The sequence below is a fragment of the Mustela erminea genome, chromosome 5 (genome assembly GCF_009829155.1).
Source record: "Mustela erminea isolate mMusErm1 chromosome 5, mMusErm1.Pri, whole genome shotgun sequence".
In the NCBI taxonomy this organism is placed as follows: domain Eukaryota; kingdom Metazoa; phylum Chordata; class Mammalia; order Carnivora; family Mustelidae; genus Mustela; species Mustela erminea.
In genome coordinates this window covers 46,282,310-46,299,012 of record NC_045618.1, presented here as the reverse complement: position 1 = coordinate 46,299,012, position 16,703 = coordinate 46,282,310, and the positions used below count along the sequence as shown (strand labels likewise).

The 16,703-nt window shown below is 48.9% G+C and overlaps 1 protein-coding gene across 1 annotated transcript; it reads left to right on the top strand.

Moving 5' to 3' along the window:
- Positions 1–1,889: 1,889 nt before the first annotated feature.
- Positions 1,890–16,054, top strand: UBAP1L (ubiquitin associated protein 1 like). Its single transcript, XM_032342876.1, has 5 exons — positions 1,890–2,361; positions 7,511–8,149; positions 9,967–10,173; positions 14,694–14,795; positions 15,761–16,054. The coding sequence occupies exons 1-5, from the start codon at positions 2,011–2,013 to the stop codon at positions 15,893–15,895; spliced, it is 1,434 nt and encodes a 477-aa protein (XP_032198767.1). The 5' UTR covers positions 1,890–2,010; the 3' UTR covers positions 15,896–16,054.
- Positions 16,055–16,703: the final 649 nt, after the last annotated feature.

The following is a 16,703-nucleotide window of genomic DNA, read 5'->3' as shown; positions in this document are numbered from 1 at the left end:
AGAAATGTTTACCTATTCTAAAGGCATGAATATATTCCCCTGTCTTATCTTCAAGCTTTATTTTACCTTTCACATTTAGATCTACAGTCTACCTGAACTGATTTGTGTACATGATGTGAAGTACGGGTCATTTTTTTTTTTTTCTAGGTGGATATCCAGTGTGCCATTTACTGAAAATACATTTATTTTTTTCTTTTTTCTTTTCTTTTTTTTTTTTTGTTAAAAGGTTTTATTTATTTATTTGACAGAGATCACAAGTAGTTAGGGAGGCAGGCAGAGAGAGAGGGAGAGGGAAGCAGGCTCCCCACTGAGCTGAGAGCCCGATGTGGGACTCGATCCCGGGACCCTGAGATCATGACCTGAGCCAAAGGCAGCAGCTTAACCCACTGAGCCACCCAGGCACCCCATGAGCCACCCAGGCGCCCCGACATTTATTTTTCTTATGTTCTACAGGACCAATTTTGTCACAAGTTAAGGATCTGTATATGTATGGATCTGTTTCTGGACTGTTTCTGTTTTACTGGACTTTTTGTAAGTCCTCATGTTAGTACCACACTGACTTAATCCCTGTGACTTTAAAGTAAGTGTTGCTATCTGATAGTATAAATCTTCCAATTGTGTTGCTTCTTCTTTAAGATTGTCTTGGCTTTTCTTGGTCCTTTGCATTTCATTTAAATTTTAGGGTTAGTTGCCAACTGACCCCAAAAAACATGATGGAATTTTGATACATGGAATCTATAAATCAATTCAGGGAGAATTGCTATCTTTGTTATATTGAGTCTTAATAACCCACGAACATGGCATGTTCCTCCATTAAATATCATATTTTATAGTTTTCTGTGTAGAGGTTTTATATATCTTATGTTAGGTTTTGTCCTAGGTGGTTGATTAATAATATGAAATGGTATCTTATTTAAAATTTCATTCTCTAATGACATTTTCAAAGGTCTTTTTAAAATTTATTTATTTGACAGAAAGAGAGAGAGCACAAGCAAGCAGAGCAGCAGAGGGAGAAGGAGAAGCAGGCTCCCCACTGAACAGGGAGCCCGATGTGGGTCTCGATCCCAGGACTTGTGATCATGACCCAAGTCGAAGGCAGTTGCTTAACCAACTGAGCCAACCAGGTGCCCCCTCTAATGACATTTTTAAAAGACAACATTTATATACTTTGCATATATATTTGGTTCTCATATATTCATCTTGTAATCCAAAGACCTTGCTAAATCCACTTTTTAATTCTAAGAGTTTTATTCATAGATTCCTTTGAATTTTCTACATATGCCGTCCACAGATAATGGTAGTTTTATTTCTTTCCAGTCCTTGTTTTCTTTCCTTCTCCTTTGGCACAGGCTAGTACCTCCAGTGCAATGTTGAACAGAAGAGATGATGGGGACATCCTTGTCTCAATTCTGATGTTGGGGATATCTTTCAGTATTTCACCATTAAGCAGGATGTTTGCTTTAGATATTTTGGTAATATTCTTGATTAAGTTAAAGAGAATCCTTTCTCTTCCTAAGTTGCTAATTTTTTTTTTCTTAAAATCATGAACAGGTATTGGTTTTATGAAGTGCTTTTTCTGCCTCTACAAAGATAATCATATATTTTTTTCATCTTTATTGACATTTATCTTTATTCCCACTGATTGATTTTAGAATATTAAGCCAGTCTCTCATTCCTGAAATAAACTCAACCCTCAAGCTGGCAGTGTTGTATTTTCCAATCCATAATTATTTTTGTTGAGATTTTTGCAGTTATGTTCCTTAGAGATTGGCCTTTAATTTTATCAGATTTGGTATCAAGGTGGTGCTGAAATCAAAATGAGTCAGAAAATATTTCTGAAATATTTCTGAAAATATTTCAGAAAAGAAAATATTTCTTTTCTGGAAGAGTTTGTGTAATTTGACATTTTTTTCCTTACATGTTTGGCTGGAAACTCTTTTGATGACACACTTTAGAACCAGTTTTGTAGGCCACATTTTGGGAAACAATGGCCTAGAATAAAACGTAAGCATGAAATTATCAATTCCTGTCAGTTTGAATGCTCTCACTTTTATTTCTTCCCTGTGCAGCACCAGCCACTTCACCTTTTCTTTCCCGGCTGTGTGGGGCTCAGCTAAGTCAGCACTCAAGAGAGTGGTGAGGTCATCTGAGACCAAGCCTGGTCCTCAGGACTGTGCTCTCTCCCTGCTACCAGGCAGCCTGCCCCAGCCTGCTCAGCCATCGCCACACTCCTCTGACAGAATGAATGCCCTTGACGGCGTCCCCTTCAAGGTGCCCAATGGCTTTGTGATAGGCACAAAGTCCCTTCCTGGGCCAGAACTCAGCATCCCAGCCTGCAGGGAGCTTCTGCTGGGTTCTATGGTAAGTGTATCTGTCTGTCCATTTATCTCTTGTCTCTGCTCCTCTAGATCTGATGCTGAGACTCATGGGCCTTGTTCCTTGATTTTAAAAGGCAGCAAGGCCAGGGAACCTGGATGGCTCAGTCAGTTAAGTCTCTAACTCTTGATCTCAGCTCAGGTCTTGATCTCAGGGGTATGAGTTCAAGTCCCTCGTTGGGCTTCACGCTAGGTTTGGAGCCTATATACATACATACATACATACATGGCAGCAAGTCCATCTCTGGTATGTTCTAGAAAGTTTGGGAAAAATCCAAGGGAAAAGGTGTTTCACGAAGAAGGCTAGTGGCCTGATGATGGGGATTATTTGCTGGGGTTTATTTGAAGCTTAGAATAACAGGAAGCTGCCAATAAAAAGTGACTAAGAGTCATTGCAAAGATACTCCAATTCCTCTTTTCCCTGTTGGCCTGCTGCCATGGTCAAAATTCTACCATTTAGAATCACTCCTGTGAACTAAGACACTATCTCCAGAATCCTCTGTTAAAATGCAGACAGTTACATGGGACACATTAGAAGGGGTTACTATTCCATAGACCTAAAGCACCTCTCCCCTGGAGGTGCCCTGGAAAGCCCCCATGCCCGACAGCTCACACATGGGGATATGCACCCAGTGTATGCAGTGGTATCGCACACCCTCAAGAGAAACATGATGATCTAACTTCCAGGAGAGTCCCATTTACTTGAAGGTTTAGGGGGAAACCTATTGCATCTGTATTATAACACAGGTCATGAGAGAGGACGCAGAATTCACATGAATTTTTATAAACGGAAGAACGAGATTGCCAAAAACTGTGAAACTGGTGTTGGGCCTCTCAGAGTCTTGTGTGCCTTGTGTGCCTTCTTCACTGTCTGCAGGGTACTTGGTAAAAAACTCTGAGGCTCTAGGGTGGCCATCAGTCATTTTGCACATGAGGAACCTGAAGTCCAGAGAAGGGAAGTCATTTGTCCAAAGTTAGTGGCAATGGTAAGGTGTTAACCCAGGTGTTATCTCCAAATCATTGTGTATTCGCTCAGAGCAGGATCAGAGCATGAAACATTGGATGAGTGATGTTCTGAGGCAGAAAACTGGGTTGTAGGAAGTCAGGTGCAGAAAGTACCATCCACGAAAGAGGAAGGGGCTTGAGTGGCTCGGGGGCCCAGGAACAGGAGACTCGGTGCCGTTTTGCTTTATCGACAGACCCTTAGGACCAAGGTGTCCAGAAGGGAAATACACTCTGTAAAACCCAGAGCCCAGTGTCCACGGGCCAATAGTCTGTGGGGTGGGAGCTCTGACTCTTCCCAGGCAGCCTGCACTGTGGGCCTGTGTTGTCGGGAAAAGGAATTCGCTTGATGAAGCTCCAGCCAAGGTGGATTATCACAGCTTTCCCCTCCCTGCTGAGCTCAGACCAAGCCGAGAAGAGACTATCCTGAACGTTACTTCAGCAGAACTGGGAAACTTTCTACCAAGTCCATGTCTGGTGTCCTCGCCCAGGTGCTGAGCCTGGCTCTGACCCCTACTCTCAGGGAGGGTATCTGTACTCCCCGGAGCCTAAACTCCTCTAAACTCCATGGAATTTAGCCTCTAAACTCCAGGCTAACAGTTTAGCCTCTCCTACTAAGTCCCCTTGAGTTCATCGGGCTATATTCCCAGTGTTTAGAACCTGGAATACATTTCCCATAACAACGATGTTCTAGGTAGTGCTTAGATTACCAGGTGAACCTACAGTGGTCTAAAGGGAAGAAGTAAGCTACTGTTAGCCCCTGCTTAGGTGCTCTGTGTACAGTCACTCTTCTCTCTCCTATTTATGATAACCCTTTTAGCAGGCATGTTTTCCTGCCGCATGGCACAGGAAACCAAAGCTCCCACCCAACTGATGTACTTGCGAGTGACACAGCCAGGATTCCAGCACTTGTCTGTCAGACCCCAAAGCCCATGTCCACCCCTTCCCCTCCGCTGCCTTCACCCTTCCTTCCATACTTAAAGCCTTGGCAACTCTGTGTTTTTATTGTTTCGCAGTTTTCCCTTTAATTAGAGTGAACTGCCCTAACAAAAATAATATATTCTTAGTGAAAAAATACATTCACATAGTTTAAAAATAAAAAAAAGAAAAAGAAAAAGAAAAAGATTACAAAATTATATAGAGCGGAGGTTAACAAACATTTTCTATAAAAGATCAGGTAGTAAAAACTGGCAATTACTCAACTCTGCTGCTTAGAGAAAAAGCCAGAGTTCTGGAAAGGAGTGGGTGGGTATAGCTGTGTTCAAATAACAGTTTACCTACAAAAGCAGTGGGTGTGGGCAACGTGGCCCACAGGCGGCTTGAAGGCTTTGGGAGAGCAAACAGTCGCCCACTGACACCTTCCCATTGACCCAGTTCCCCAGCTCCACACCCTCACTGGGGATATCTGTTCCTCATTTTCTCTGTATTCTTCAGGGGATGTGTACGTGTATAGAGACAAGAAAGTACAGCTATTTCCTCCCTTTTTACACCAACGGTAGCATGTTATATACACTGTTCTTCTTGACTTTTGTACCACATATATTTTAAGATCTTTCTTTATTGGTACCTAAAAAGCTTCTTCAGTTTCATTTTTCACTGTGTAGCATTGCATTACGTGGCTATATCCTACTTTCTTGAATGGGTGCCCTCTTGATGGACTCTTGGGTTCTTCTCAGTCTCTTGTCATGATAAACAGTGCTGCTGGGAATGACGATATGCATGTGTCCTTTTGAATTTCTTTAAGCATTTTTCCAAATTTTCCTCCATAGGAGTCATACTGATTTCCATCCCAGCCAGCACTCTACAGGAGGTCACATGTGCCCGCGCCAACAGAGTGTCCTCAGACTTCCGGTCTTTGCTAAGGGGTAGGCAGATGGTATCTCAGGGTAGCTGTGATTTGCCTTTCTCTTATCAAGAATAAAGTTAAGCAACTCTTCGTGTGTTTAGAAGACATCTGTATGGCTTTTTTCTGTGGACTATCCATATCTTTTGCTCCTTTCCCATTGAACTGTTGATCTTTTTCCAATCTATTTCTAACACTTCCTATATTAGTAAATTTAGCCCTTTGTCTCTTATGTGAGTGCTGTTTTTCCCCCACTTTGCCATTTGTCTTTGACCTTGCTTGTGGTATATTTGCATGCAGATTTTGCACACGTGTATATCTGTACTTTTATGGCTTTGGGAAAGGCTTTCCCCACTTGAGGACATCTCTTTTGTTTTTTTCCTAGTACTTTAATAGTTTCATACATACATTTAAATTTTTGGTCCTTTTGGAATTAATTCTTTTGTATAACATGAGAATGGATCCAACTTTATTTTCTTCAAGCCAGCTAACATAATTTATTGGCTAGTCCCTCTTTTTCCCATTGTTTGAGATGCCCCCTTTATTATTTACTAAAGCCCCATAGATATTAAGGTCTATTTCTGGACTTCCTATTCTATACCTGCATCTGTACCAATGCCATAGTTTCAATTATTGACATTTTATAATATGATTAAACAGCCAGTAGGGCCAGTTCCCTCTCCCTATTTACCATTTTGTGCCCAGAGTCTTCTAGCACTTCTGTTGTTTGTTTCTCATATGAACTTTAGAAATATCTTGCTTAGTTCCATAAATCATTAAGTGTTGGTATTGATGTTGGGTCTTGGTATCTTTTCGTCCCAAGTCCCATCAGCTGCCTTGAAACCGCCTTAGTCTCTTTCTCTCCATGTCTGCCTCATCACTCTTCACGTGGTCTTTTTCCCTCCTCTGTCCTTCACAACCTGCCTGTTTTGCTTCAATCTCTTCATCCAGCTGTTTATTCTGCACATACTTACAAACGTCCACCCTGTGTCAGGCCTGCCTGGGCCCTGGGGATGCAGAGAGGAATAAGACACAGTCCCTTACCTCAGTCAGGAAGCAATGCTAGAACAGTCTAGTTAGGTTCCTCTCCTCAACCTGGGGTCATGTCAGGAGAGAAGGGGGCGGAACCTGTGATCTACGTGTCTGAGTACCTGTCTTTCTGCCTCTCCTTCCCCTCACAAATACCACCTCCCCCAGCTTCATTCTTCCTTCATTGACCATCATAGAGCACTGAAAGAGCCTTTTAAACAATTTTACATTTTTTAACAGAATTTTGTATTTCTGGTTCTTACTTTTTTTTTTTTTTAAAGATTTTATTTATTCACTTGTCAGAGAGAGAGCGAGCGAGCACATGCAGACAGAATGGCAGGAAGAGACAGAGAGAGAAGCAGGCCCCCCGCTGAGCAAGGAGCCCGATGCGGGACTCGATCCCAGGAACGCCGGGATCCTGACCTGAGCCGAAGGTAGCTGCTCAACCAACTGAGCCACCTAGGCGTTCTTACTTTTAAAAGTGGGCAGCAGATAAATAATTTATTTTTGACTCAATTCTAAATTCTCAAGTTAGATTATTTATGTAAACTCCAGACTGCTTATTTAGGTGGCCTGACATGTAGTGAGAAAACACTACTGTCAGGTGGACAGAGGAATCCCAGCTCAAACTACTCTACACCAATCTGATTTCCAGCAATTTGAAGATTCTGAGTCTCAATTTCATATTCAGCAAAGAGAAATAACACTATAACATACTTAGTGGGGTTTAACAGAGATTAGTGATTTTTATGTTTCCTGGACCTCAGAGTAACCTCTGATGGCAACAAAGGGGAAGGAGAGGTTTGTGTGCTGAGTGGGCCTCCAGGGCTGAGTGCTCACTGGCAAATGGTGCTGGGTTCAAGTGAAAATTCAAGTTCAAGTGAAAGTGTCTTTGCTAAAAACAAGGTTTTTGGAGACTTTTTTTTTAAAGCTGCTGTTGTTCAGTTTACATACTGAATGGCAAAGGGACTTGGGATTTGGGGTTTCAATTACTTAATGGCAAAGGGACTGTTTCATTGTGCTAACCTAATTCCTCATTATGTCCTTGGGCAGAGTTAACCCATTCAGTTGTTACTGCTATCCATCGACCCCAGTGCTTGCTAAAACTGGGGCTGAGGGTGGGTGGTAATAAGTGCCTGGCGTTCAGAAACAGAAGCTGCCCAGGCCTGACAAATTTTTGGCTGAACAAAGGGGGCAGGGTAGGGGTGGGCCCTTGGCCCTGCTTTGGGCCCAAGAGCCTCACATCCCCTTCTTCTTGCAGCACGACTTCAGCCTGGAGAGGAGGGTGCTCTTCTGGGTGGAGGCTGTCATCCGGGGACCCTGCCCCGTCCAATGCGACGCCCTGGGAATGGCATCGGCCCCTCCGGCCTGGCTCTTGCTGGTCGGCTCAGAACCTGAGCCAGTGCCCCCACCAGCTGCAGACACCTGCCCCGAGGCCAGACCCCAGCTGCAGCTAGATCAGGAGGAGGAGAAAGAGGAGGAGGTCAAGGAAGAGGAGGAGGAGGAGTTGGAAGAGAACCAGGGGGAGGCCCACGTAGAGGAAGAAGCCGCCTCTGCCAACGAGGAAGAGCCAGGTTCCTGCAGCCCCCTGTCCAGCTCCCCCGCGAGCGCTGGCCCAGGCCATTCCCGGTGCTCGCTGGACTTGCTGCGTGGCGTGAAGTCGGAGCTGGCCGGGGCGCGGCGGCGGCTCTCGGAGGGCCGGCTGTCCGTTCGCCCCCGCGCCCTCCTGCACCGCATCCGCCACCGGGCGCTGAGCCTCTGCCCCAGCCCCGCGCCGAGTCCCGGCCCGGTGCTGCCCGCGGGCCCTGCGCCCACGCTCCCCAACGCCCCCGCGCCGCCCCCACGGCCCTCCACGGCTGGCGCCATGCCCCCGCTGCGGAGCCACAAGCCCACGGTCGCGGTAAGGAACCCCAGCTCAGCAGCAAGGCCCCCAGTAGTCTGGGGTCCCAGCCTGATTCGCAGCCCTCGTTCCCTCCTCTCTGCTCTCCTTCCTGCCTTTACCTGTTCTCACCTAGCCGGGTACCATGCTGGCCTTCCTACGGCCCTTGACCTAGACGAGTCCCTGATCAGAAGCCCCATTCCCTGTTTCCTGCTGTGTCTGTTTTCCTTCTGTTGGGACCCACGCCACAATAATTGTAATCATCCAGTATCTATCTCTTCCCATGCAGTATGAATTTTTTTTAGGGCGGGGATTGGAGGGCCTTCATTTTTGTTTCCAGGGCACCCAGCAGCAGATTGGCCCCTAGGGGGTGCTCCTGGAATGTCCATTGAATGAATGACTGTGCCTCAAATCTAAGGCTTCCCACCCAGTGAGGCTTCCTTTGGAATGGGTAAACTGGAGGCTCAAATCAAAGGTTGCTCCCTGAGCAGTTACTTCCTGCTGCCCAGGGTACCCGAAGAGACATTGACTGAGGGAGAGTTGGCCAGGGAGAGGTGGGACAAGGCAGTGCCTGTAGTGGGAGAGATCAGGTGCTGAGAGGGGACAGTTTTTGCCGACTGGGAAGGCTTCGGGACAGAGGATGTGCTCCTGGAAGAACCAGGAGTAGAAGTGAATTTAAAGTGAAACCAGTGAAGCTTAAACCTCAAACCTCTCACTTGGCCTCTTCCAAGGCTTTATATCTAATGTGCCTTTTTTAAGAGGCCCAAATTATGTTAAGTACCAAACTCCATAAAGCCTGGATCTGGACAGATGGAGTGGGTCAGGAATGAGAGCCAAAGGGCACAATGGGACACAGTTTTCTGTCCCCTAGCTGCCCTATTGTTGGGCCAAGAGATGCAACAGAATAAGGCCCAGGTGAAATTTAAATCCAAAAGACAGACTAGAGGTCTGACTTTTCCCACTCATGGGTGTGTGACTTCTGGAGAGTCACTGAACTGCCTTGAGCTCTCCCTGGGTCACTTTACCACACACAGTTAGTTAGGGCAAACGCAGAGCACAGGCTCTGTAAACTGGGCAGGCGGCGCCATATCAAGGGCCAGACGTTGATGCCAGGATGGCTCTTTCCTGATCCAGATTAAATGTAACTCTAGCAACAACCGTCCTTGTTCTGCAGAGGAGAAAACTGAGGCAGAGAACAGCTAAGAATCATTTTTAAGGTCACAAGAGTAGATTCAGATCCTAAGATTTGGCTGTCTTCCAGTTTGGGGGTCAAAAGCAGACCCTAGGGAAAGCTCATGGCAGGAGAACCCCTGAAAAGTTAGGGATGGGTGGGCAATTCATGTCAAACATATACGCTCTTCCGCAGGAGCCAGGGCAGCAGCTGGGCTTTCCCTGGGGAGAAGGGGACAGGGCAGTCTGGTTAGGGTGGGCAGGTGGGTGCTTCTTCATGGGGAATGGGTGAAGGGTGATGCTGGCCAAACCCGCTGAAGTGCCTTCGAGCCACCCTCCTTACTCTAGGGCCAGTGTGCCCAGTCCCTACCCTGCTCCACGCCCTACCAAACCTCAGCCCAGCCAACCTGAAGAAGGAAGAAGATCCAGCCCTGCTTCCCCCTCACTAAGGTGTAGGGTAAAGAACCCCGAATGTGATTCTGAGCAGGGCTCAGGTCCCAAGAGTGTGTTGCTTCCCCAGTCATTAACTTCTCTGAACCTCAATTTCAATGTCTGTGAAATGGGATAATAGGGATGGACCTATCATATTTCTCCTGCGGGAGAATGTCCTGCCGTGCCGGGTATCACCTCCAGAGGCAACTGACACACCCAGCCTGTCTCTATTTCAGTCCCTCAGCCCCTACACCTGCCTGCCGCCTCTTGGCGGCGTGCCTCAGCATCTCAGCACCTGCAGATCACACCCCACTTCTGCTGACCTGCTGTCTGCCCTGAGCCAGGAGGAGCAAGACCTCATCACGCCCGTAGTTGCCCTGGGGTATCCCCTGCATAGGGCCATCACGGCTCTGCAGAAGACAGGGCGGCAGAGCCTGAGCCAGGTAGGTAAAGGAGGACCCCTGAGCTTGGGGGGCTGTGGGGACCGCTGAGCCAGGTGTGTGGCCAAGTAGTTTTTATCTTTAACTTGAAAAAGTTTTGTTTCCTTCTCTTTAGAAGCAGAACCTTAGCCTGGCATTAATTGTTGAGGGTTATGAGCAAGTTTCTGGACCCTGGTGCCATTTTATCCATAAGGGTTTATCAGGAGTCCCCATGGCCATTTGGAGAGTTGTAATATTCTTCTCCTGTCCCAGTCTCTGCCCCAAGCACAGGGGGCTGAAGCTTTGGGCAGCCAGTAATCTCTCCAGAGATACCCAGTAGAACTTTCTGCAATGAGAGAGATATTTTATACCTGGGTTGTCCAATACAGTAGACACTGGCCTTATGTGACTACTTGAAATATGGCTAGTGTGACTAAGAAACTGAACTTTTTGTTTTACTTAATTGTAATTAATTTAAATTAAAATAGCCAGATGTAGCTGCTGGCTACCGTAGGGATGGCAGAGCTCTAACCACTCCCCTCAAAGAGCAGTGTATCCATATTCATATCCATCTCTTTCTCTTTTGATCTACCCATCCATCCACTCCATCTAGTCCACAGTATTTACTCGGCACCTCCTAGGTGTTCAGATGGAGCTAGCAGCTATGGGGAGGAACCTCCCCTTGGTGGAAGGGGCTGCAAAGAATTTATGGCCATCCTTAATCGAGCACAAGGAGGTTCCAGTGATCAGCAAAGGCTCACGGAGGTACCACATCTTGAGCTGGACTTTAAGGATGAATAAACTCTGAATCTGGAGGAAGCAGAAGGGAGAATATTCCAAGCAGGAGGAACAGTCTGAGCAAAGGAGTGGAGGCAACGGGGCAGGGTTTGGGAGGCCCTGATCCAGCCGGTCTCTCTGGAGTGCAGAGTGCATGATGCAGGCTGGTGAGAGACAGGACAGGGAAGGGGGTGGTGAGGGCAGATTGAGGGTGCCTTGAAGGCTGAGCTGAGAAGTTTATAAATGACCCACTCACAAAAGGGAGGCATGGAAGGATTATGAGTAGGGGCAGGAGGTGACATGGAATGCCACTGCCTGATCCCCCCTTCTCCCACCTGAAGGTCACATCTTGCTTCCCATTGTTTTCTGCACATGGGAACTCTTTCGGTTGGAAAGCTGAGCTGCAGGTATCAAAAGGTCCCAGGGCAGTTGGCACTTCTTCCTTTCTTCTATCTCTGCTCCGTCACCATCAGAGGGTTTGGATACTCTCTCCATAATGTCTGACGGCTGTCATATGTTGGGTCCCTGAGGTCCAGAGCTGCCTGCTTCTGGATAAGGGAGGGATAGAAGGAGAGTGACTCTCAGACCAGAGCTGAAGCAGGACGTGGTGCTGCCAGGCTGAGGAGGTGGGCGAATGCACGTGGCCACCTTCCTCACTCACCCCTGCTTCTGTTCTCCTCTGGCTTCATCAGTCCATGCCTTGTCCTGGAGGAAAACTTCCAACATGGCTGCTGACATTCATCCAACACCTTCTTTGTGCCAGGCCCTCAATCTGAGAATATTCGATTAGGTCTTCTCAGTTCTGCAAGGTTGCTATTACTGTCCCTCCCCACTTTGCAGATGAGGAAACTGAGGCCAGGGTGGTTCATATAACCGATCAGTGGAAGAGCCGGGGTTCAGGCCAGGCTGGTTTGACTCTGAATCTTTGTGGCCTGGTACTTTCCTCTCATTTACTGGGCGAGAACCTTCCAGGGAAGCACCCAAGACTGATCTGAGATTTAAGAGTAGATCTAAGATTGTCCCCACCTTCAGCCACTTGCTGAAAGCTAGGACCTGGGCCAAGAAGCTGGCCAGAAGGACCGTGGCCACGGTGGGGGCTCTGACATGCCGCCCAGTCCCTTTAGCTCCTGTGACAAGGCTGAGGCCTCAGGCCATCACTGTGGGGGTCTGAGGATGAGTCGGAGCCAGCACGAGGCACTGGCTTCCCCATGGATGGGCTGGAAGAATCCCATTGCATCAGGAACATTGTGTTTCCAGATATGCACTAACCACCTGCCTGGCCAGCTGGATCTCTGGGTGGCCTTCTTCCGTGGTCGTCAGTCAGGAGCCAAGCCCTAAGGTGTGGGCCTGAAGGGCCACTGGATGACTCCATCTGTCGTCCCCCACCAAGTGATTATTTCCCTCTATTCTGTGAAGTCCCACCATTAATTGAGCAACTCCTTGGGTTCAGAGTCCTTCCCCCCTTAAAGGATGTCCACTATAATAAACCTTTTTGGCTAGAAATTATAGACAGATGGCCCAGGAAGGCGAGCATCAGGTGACAGAGACAGAGCAGTTAGAAGAGCCAGGGCGAAAGGAGGAGATATAAAAGATAAGCTTTGTCCATCGTTCCTTCCTTCCTTCCTTTCACGAGGACTGATGTGCCCACTGGCTGCCTATAGGACAACACAGGTAGCATGTGTGAGCATCCACAGGCCAGGCCCAGACTTGGTATGGGACTCCAGGCACCTCAGGGTGCTTCCCCTCTTTACAGAATGGAGGGGAGGACATGCATTTATAATCAATGAGTGCTGAGGCCCCCATTCTGGGGTGTGAAGGTGACATCCTGGGGCCTGAGGCAGACCTGGTGGCTTCTACAGTCTCATAGGACCAAAAGCTGACCAAGCAGCAGAATGTCTATAACTGTAGATCCCCAGGACCTACTCTGGAGAATCCCAGTCAGCAGATCTGGAGTGTGCCAAAAGGCCTATTGTGTTAAGGATCTGAAGGTGGTTCTGATAGCCAGCCTGCACGGGGTCTACTGGTATGGGTTGAGGTCAGCTGTCCCTTGAGTCAGTGGTTCTCAGCTATGGCTGCACAGAATTACCTGGGGAGCCATACGAATCCCAGTGCGCAGACTGCCTCCCAGACCAATTATATCTGAGCTTCTGGAGACACCCGTCCGAGGCTTATGGGTAGTCATGTCAGAGCTCCCAGGTAGCTGCAGTCAGCACCAAGGCCAAGAACCATTGCTGTGTTTGAACCAAGAGACCAAGGAGCAGCCACCATCCACGCTTGACTTGCTCTTCTTTTCACCTTTGGAAATCCTGTTCACTTTCAAGGCAGCTCAGAAAACCTCCTCTAGCATTGGGTCCCTGATGGCGAAAGCCGAGAGGTCAGGTAATCTAGGTCTTAGTCCTGGGTCCCTGGGCAACCTGCCCACCCTGCTTGGGCCTCTTTCTTACACTGAACAAGGAGAGCTTGGCTGGATGGTTTACAAAACATGCTCAGAGCAAGGTCAGGCATCCTGAGGCGGGAGCACCAGACTCCTGGCTCCCTTGCTCCTGCCCCCCCAGTTCTCCAAGAACAGCTCGATCTTCTCATTATTGTTGACGTCTCCTGATGCTTGGACAGTTTAGAAGCTAAAGCAGTTAGAAAGCACTCATCTGTATGATCCACATCTTAAAGGTCTGTAGAAACCTCCCTGTTCTTTTCCACCTATACCCATAATTCTTATGGCCTGGAACCTTCCTTTGGCATTGGCTCTCTATAAGTGTTGCTTTGATTTGCCCGGGACTCAAGATTTCCTCTATCTGGCTCACCCCCCTCCCCTCCCCCCCCAAGCAGTGAGCTCCTTGAAGGTAGTTCTTAATTCATCTTAGAAACATGGCATACATTTATTGAGGTCCTTCTGCCTGCCATGCTGGGTGCTGGGGACACAGTGGTGATCAAGACTGAAACAACCCTTCCCTCGCTGAGAGAGAGAGAGGAGAATAACTAGAGTTGGACACACTGTGACAGGGGAAGCACAGGGCTATGGGAGCTGCAGGCAAGGCCCCCAGTGGAGACCAGGGCAGAGGCTCCCCAGGGAAGAGGGCTGAGGCTGGCCTTGACCGAGGGAGCGAGATGTGTGGAGGCCTGGGGTGCTGAGGCCACTGACAGGGGCAGAGGGGAAGGCCTTTGGGCTCTGGTAAGGAGGCAGTACTTCATCCTGAGGGCAAAAGCAGCTCCTGGTGACTAAGCACAGAGTGACCTGAACAGGTTTCCCAGCCCTGTGGTACTTCCTCTGTCCTCCTCCCCTTTCTGGCACCAGAGTTCATATGGGCCTGGATAGCAGACATGTATGTGTCTAGGGATGGGGTGGGGCTGCCCAGGTGTGGATGCTGAGGCGGCTGCTTCACACAGGTGGGTGCTCACTAGGGAGGGTGACCAGGCTGGGATGAGTGGTGGGTGAGGCGCCCGTGCTTCCAGCCTGTCCCACTCCCCACTTAGGGCCTGGGAATCCTTATCTTACCCTGACAGCCCTTTTCCTAGATTATAGCCCCTGGTTGGGGACAATTGGTTAAGAACTTGCTGTCCACCCACCCCTGGGTCTCCAGGGGACACCTCTGTCCCTCTTCTGTTGGCTCACAGGGTCTTTGGGGCCATTTCGTGAGTGTGTGGTGGGTTGACTTGTCAGCCTGGTCTGAGCTCAGGCCTGGCTGAGGTTGCCAGGGTGCTTTCTTTATCTCATCCGCTGCCCCTGCCACTGCTCTGACTGCACCACTCCCTGCCCCCACCCCCCACAGTTTCTCAGCTACCTTAGTGCCTGTGACCGGCTGCTGCGGCAAGGCTACGAAGAGGGGCTGGTGGAGGAGGCCATGGAGATGTTCCAGTTCTCCGAGAGCCAGGTCAGCAGGGCCACCTGCCCAGGCCCGGGGTTGGGGGAGGAGATGGGCAGGGGTCCACACATAAGCCTAGTGTGCAGGGGCACACTTGTGCTAGAGTCAGAGCCTTGGGGCCATCAGGAGACAGCCTGCTTGCTGAGCCCCGGGGAGGAGGAGACAGCCCAGGGAGGTGAAGCGTGGGGAAGGGGAGAAGATGGGATGGGGAGGGAAGCAGGTGGCAAGACTTTCACATTATTTAGCCAAATTAACACACAAATATTATTGAATGCCCACTCTGTCAGACACCTAGAGAGGAGCCACGTACAGCACAAGGATGCATAAACTCTGCTCGGGCAGTTTGCTGGCTACCTGGGAACCCAGAAGGCAGGCAGCTGTGGGCTCAGTGGTATATTCTGAGTGCCCAGTGGACATGACCTGTCCTCAGGGTGCTGCTGGCTGTGGCTCTGCTGAGTGCTTCTCCATAGAGGCTGAGGCAAGGACAGAGGGCTGCAGGGGATGCCCTGCAGTGGGGGGAAGGAGGAAGGGAGAAGAAGCAGGCGCTTCTCAGGTACTGGGGCCAGAGGAGAAAGAAAGGCAGAGGCTGCACGGTGTGAAACTTTGGCAGGGTTTGGGGCTTGGGTAGAGACCCCAGGCTGTGCTTCCTCTGGGCACCAGTATGCAGCCTCCTGTTTTCTGCCCCAGTCTCTAAGCACAGGGAGTGAGGAATGAGCTGGAGTGGAGGAGTAAAGCCAGGATGGAGCCAGTTGTCAGGCCAGAACCTCCTTCCTTGGCACAGGAAGGGAGGTCCAGGCCCATGTCACCCCAAGGTATAGGAAGAAAAAGCAGGTGCTGCCCAGGACCAGGCTTACCTGGCTTGGGCAGTCCATAGCTTTGTGAGAGTAGATACAGTAGTTACCAGGGAGAAGGCTCCACAGGAGGTGACTGGCCTGGCAGTGTCCCCAGCACTCTCTCTTCTTCCCCTTCTTCAGGCAGGGGAGTTCCTGCGCCTCTGGGAACAATTCAGTGCCATGGGCTTCCAGCAGGACCGGATCAAGGAAGTGCTGCTGGTCCACGGCAACCGCAGTGAGCAAGCGCTGGAGGAGCTGGTGGCCTGTGCCCAGTGAGCACTGGCGCATTCCACAATGCCTGTGCATCCCAGTCCTGGGCCAGACCTGGCAATCCATAGTAACTGGATTAGTAAGACTACATAAGAGGGGAACCTGGCTGGCTAAGTTGGAGGTGGCTCTTGATCTCAGGTTTGTGAATTTGAGGCCCACATTGGGTGTTGACATTATTTTAAAAAAAATACACAAATGGGGCACCTGGGTGGCTCAGTGGGTTAAGCCTCTGCCTTCAGTTCAGGTCATCATCCCAGGGTCCTGGGGTCAAGCCCCTCATTGGGCTCTCTGCTCAGCAGGGAACCTGCTTCCCCCTCTCTCTCTGCCTGCCTCTCTGCCTACTTGTGATCTCTGTCAAATAGATAAATAAAATCTTAAAAATTTTTTTTAAAAAAATACATAAATAAACTTTGAAAAAAAAAAAAAAAGATCACACAAGAGTGACACACGCTCATACAAACAATGCCAAAGGTGGAGGTAAATACTGTAGGGGAGGCCAGATTTACCCATTGTAGGTTTTCAGCTGGGGCTCCTCATGGAAAAGACCAATTAAGAAGAGAAAAACATTTTATTTTATTTTTTTAAGATTTTATTTTATTTACTTGACAGAGAGAGACACAGTGAGAGAGGGAAAAACAAGCAGGGGGTGAGGGAGAAGCAGGCTTCCTGCTGAACAGGAAGCCCGATGTGGGGCTCGATCCCAGGACACTGGGATCATGACCTGAGCAGAAGGCAGATGCTTAATGACTGAGCCACCCAGGTGTCCTGAGAAAAAGTTTATTAACGCATGTGGCATTTCTACATCATATGGGGG